The following is a 2,505-nucleotide window of genomic DNA, read 5'->3' on the forward strand; positions in this document are numbered from 1 at the left end:
AAATCCTTAATATCCTGTTCGCTATCTGCTTCAATTAGAAACATTATCATCCACGCTATGTGTAGAACTCGAGTGGTTTGTGCAAGATTCTGATAAAATCACCGAACTGTTATATTTGGGAATCAACTCGTTAGTTTCTGTGATATCACTGATGTTATTAGACGACCACTTTTGGAGAAGAATCTTTCTCGTGTCCAGCGGAATATCGTCCATATTGACGCTTAATGTTTCTTTCTTAGTGCTCAGGGAACGTCCAAAACTCAGACTCGATCGCGTAAAGCTGGTCAACCGTCTACTGGAGAATCGAATACGATTTTGACGCGTCATGTCTCTCTCGAATAACGATCCTGGATGTATTTTGAAAGATCGTTTCAAACACCAACGAAGTTTTGCTAAAAGCTCCTCTCTGAATATCTCATTCAACCAACAGTATATAAACGGGTTGAAACACGTGCTTGATATAGCGACCCAATGACAGATAAAGAATGCGTTACTGTTATAAGGGAACACTGCCGGGTCTGGATGCAGGTCCGTTAGTAAATGATATAAGTTTAAAGGCAACCAACACAAAGCAAACACTATCACAACGGTTATCAATAGTTTTATACTTTTCTTTTTAGCTTTCGCTTGTGAAATCTGCTGCGTGTGAGTTACAGCTCCGACATGTGTTCTCGCCCACAGTTTTCTCACAATTCGACCGTATGCGATTCCAATTAATGTCAAAGGAAGAACATACTGCAAACAAATTGTAGCCAATGTCAAATATTTTTCAAAGAATATCTTCGGTTCGGGAAATTCAGACGAGCATCTCTGAGCAGACGACACAAAAAATTTCACTTCCTTGACGGTGTTGAAGATGCCGTATGGTAAGGATAACGTTACGGCGACGACCCAGATCGCAATCAGTATAACGGCAGCGGCTGTTTTCGACATTCTGGTCGTGAACGGTTTAAGGACAACTCGGTGCCTATCCAAAGCAATAGCCGTTAGCGTATAAGTGGAAACGTACACTGAAGTCATTAAGGAGAAGTTCACAAGCTGACAAAGAACGATACCAAACGGCCAATCATCCAAAATATTCCTTGCAATATTAAATGGAACGTTTACACACGTCACCAATAGATCCGATATGGCTAGATTCGCAATGAAATAGTTCGTCGCCGTATGCAGACGTTTGTTCTTGCAGATGACGTAACACACCAATGTATTTCCAAATATGGACACTACGCAAAGTATACTATAGGCTAAAATTAATATTGCATTTCGTAATGTTTTATCTTTTTGAATTAGATGAGATCCTAAATTTGAAGTGTTGTTAATGGTTTTGTTAGTAAACAGAAGTTCCCTCCAGTAATCGGCATGTTCGTCACTTGAATTCACCTCGTCCGAGTTACCAAGAAGATCCACCAGGGATCCTAGAGCCATGGCCTCCATCATCACCTGAAAGTACAAAAAAGTTCAGTTATTTAATTTGAAGTAATATTTGAATTAAGCGCTGACCACGACCGCTCTTTCATCTTTCTTTTCTGCACCTGATTCGACTAATGGTGGTGGTAAATGACCAACTAAAACTAAAACTAATATAACTATATAAATAATGATAACAAAAAATTTCTCACAGTTAAAATAGTGCTCAATATATCAAATTTAGAGCGATATAGAAATACCACTGTTATAATAGTGCTCAATACATCAATTGTAGAGTGATATAGAAATACCACTGCTAAAATAGTGTTCAATACATCAATTGTAGAGCGATATAGAAATATCACTGTTATAATAGTGCTCAATACATCAATTGTAGAGCGATATAGAAATACCACTGTTATAATAGTGCTCAATACATCAATTGTAGAGCGATATAGAAATACCACTGTTAAAATAGTGCTCAATACATCAATTGTAGAGAGATATAGACATACCACTGTTATAATAGTGCTCAATACATCAATTGTAGAGTGATATAGAAATACCACTGCTAAAATAGTGTTCAATACATCAATTGTAGAGCGATATAGAAATACCACTGTTGAAATAGTGCTAAATAAATCAATTGTAGAGCGATATAGAAATACCACTGTTAAAATAGTGCTAAATACATCAATTATAGAGCGATATAGAAATACCACTGTTAAAATAGTTCTCAATATATCAATTGTAGAGCGATAAAGATAGAAATGCCACTGTTATAATAGTGCTCAATACATCAAAATTTTAATGTAAAGCGATATTGAAATATAGAAATATTTATAATGATATAGGTATATAATATATAGTTCTGTGATAACCAAGAACCTGTAAATTCAACAATACGAATATGTAATTTGTTGAAACGTTGTATATGTATGAAAAATTAATTGAACGCTTTGCCATTGTTTGACTTTATCTTGAAGATAATTGCATCAAGAATCTGTAAATAGTTACCCACAAGTTGTTTAATTTGTTATTTTACACAAAGTTTTCTATTGACGGAGGTTATTTTAGTCCTATCTTTATAGTTTTCAC

The 2,505-nt window shown here is 35.4% G+C and overlaps 1 protein-coding gene across 1 annotated transcript; it reads right to left on the reverse strand.

The window, feature by feature from the left end:
* Positions 1–363: 363 nt before the first annotated feature.
* LOTGIDRAFT_65232 (hypothetical protein) lies at positions 364–1,260 on the reverse strand (the record flags this gene model as incomplete). The annotated part of the gene is made up of 1 exon (XM_009052617.1): positions 364–1,260. A coding segment is annotated over one exon (897 nt), but the record flags the coding sequence as incomplete, so codon positions are not given.
* Positions 1,261–2,505: the final 1,245 nt, after the last annotated feature.

Source organism: Lottia gigantea (genome assembly GCF_000327385.1).
Source record: "Lottia gigantea unplaced genomic scaffold LOTGIsca_19, whole genome shotgun sequence".
Lineage (NCBI taxonomy): Eukaryota > Metazoa > Mollusca > Gastropoda > Lottiidae > Lottia > Lottia gigantea.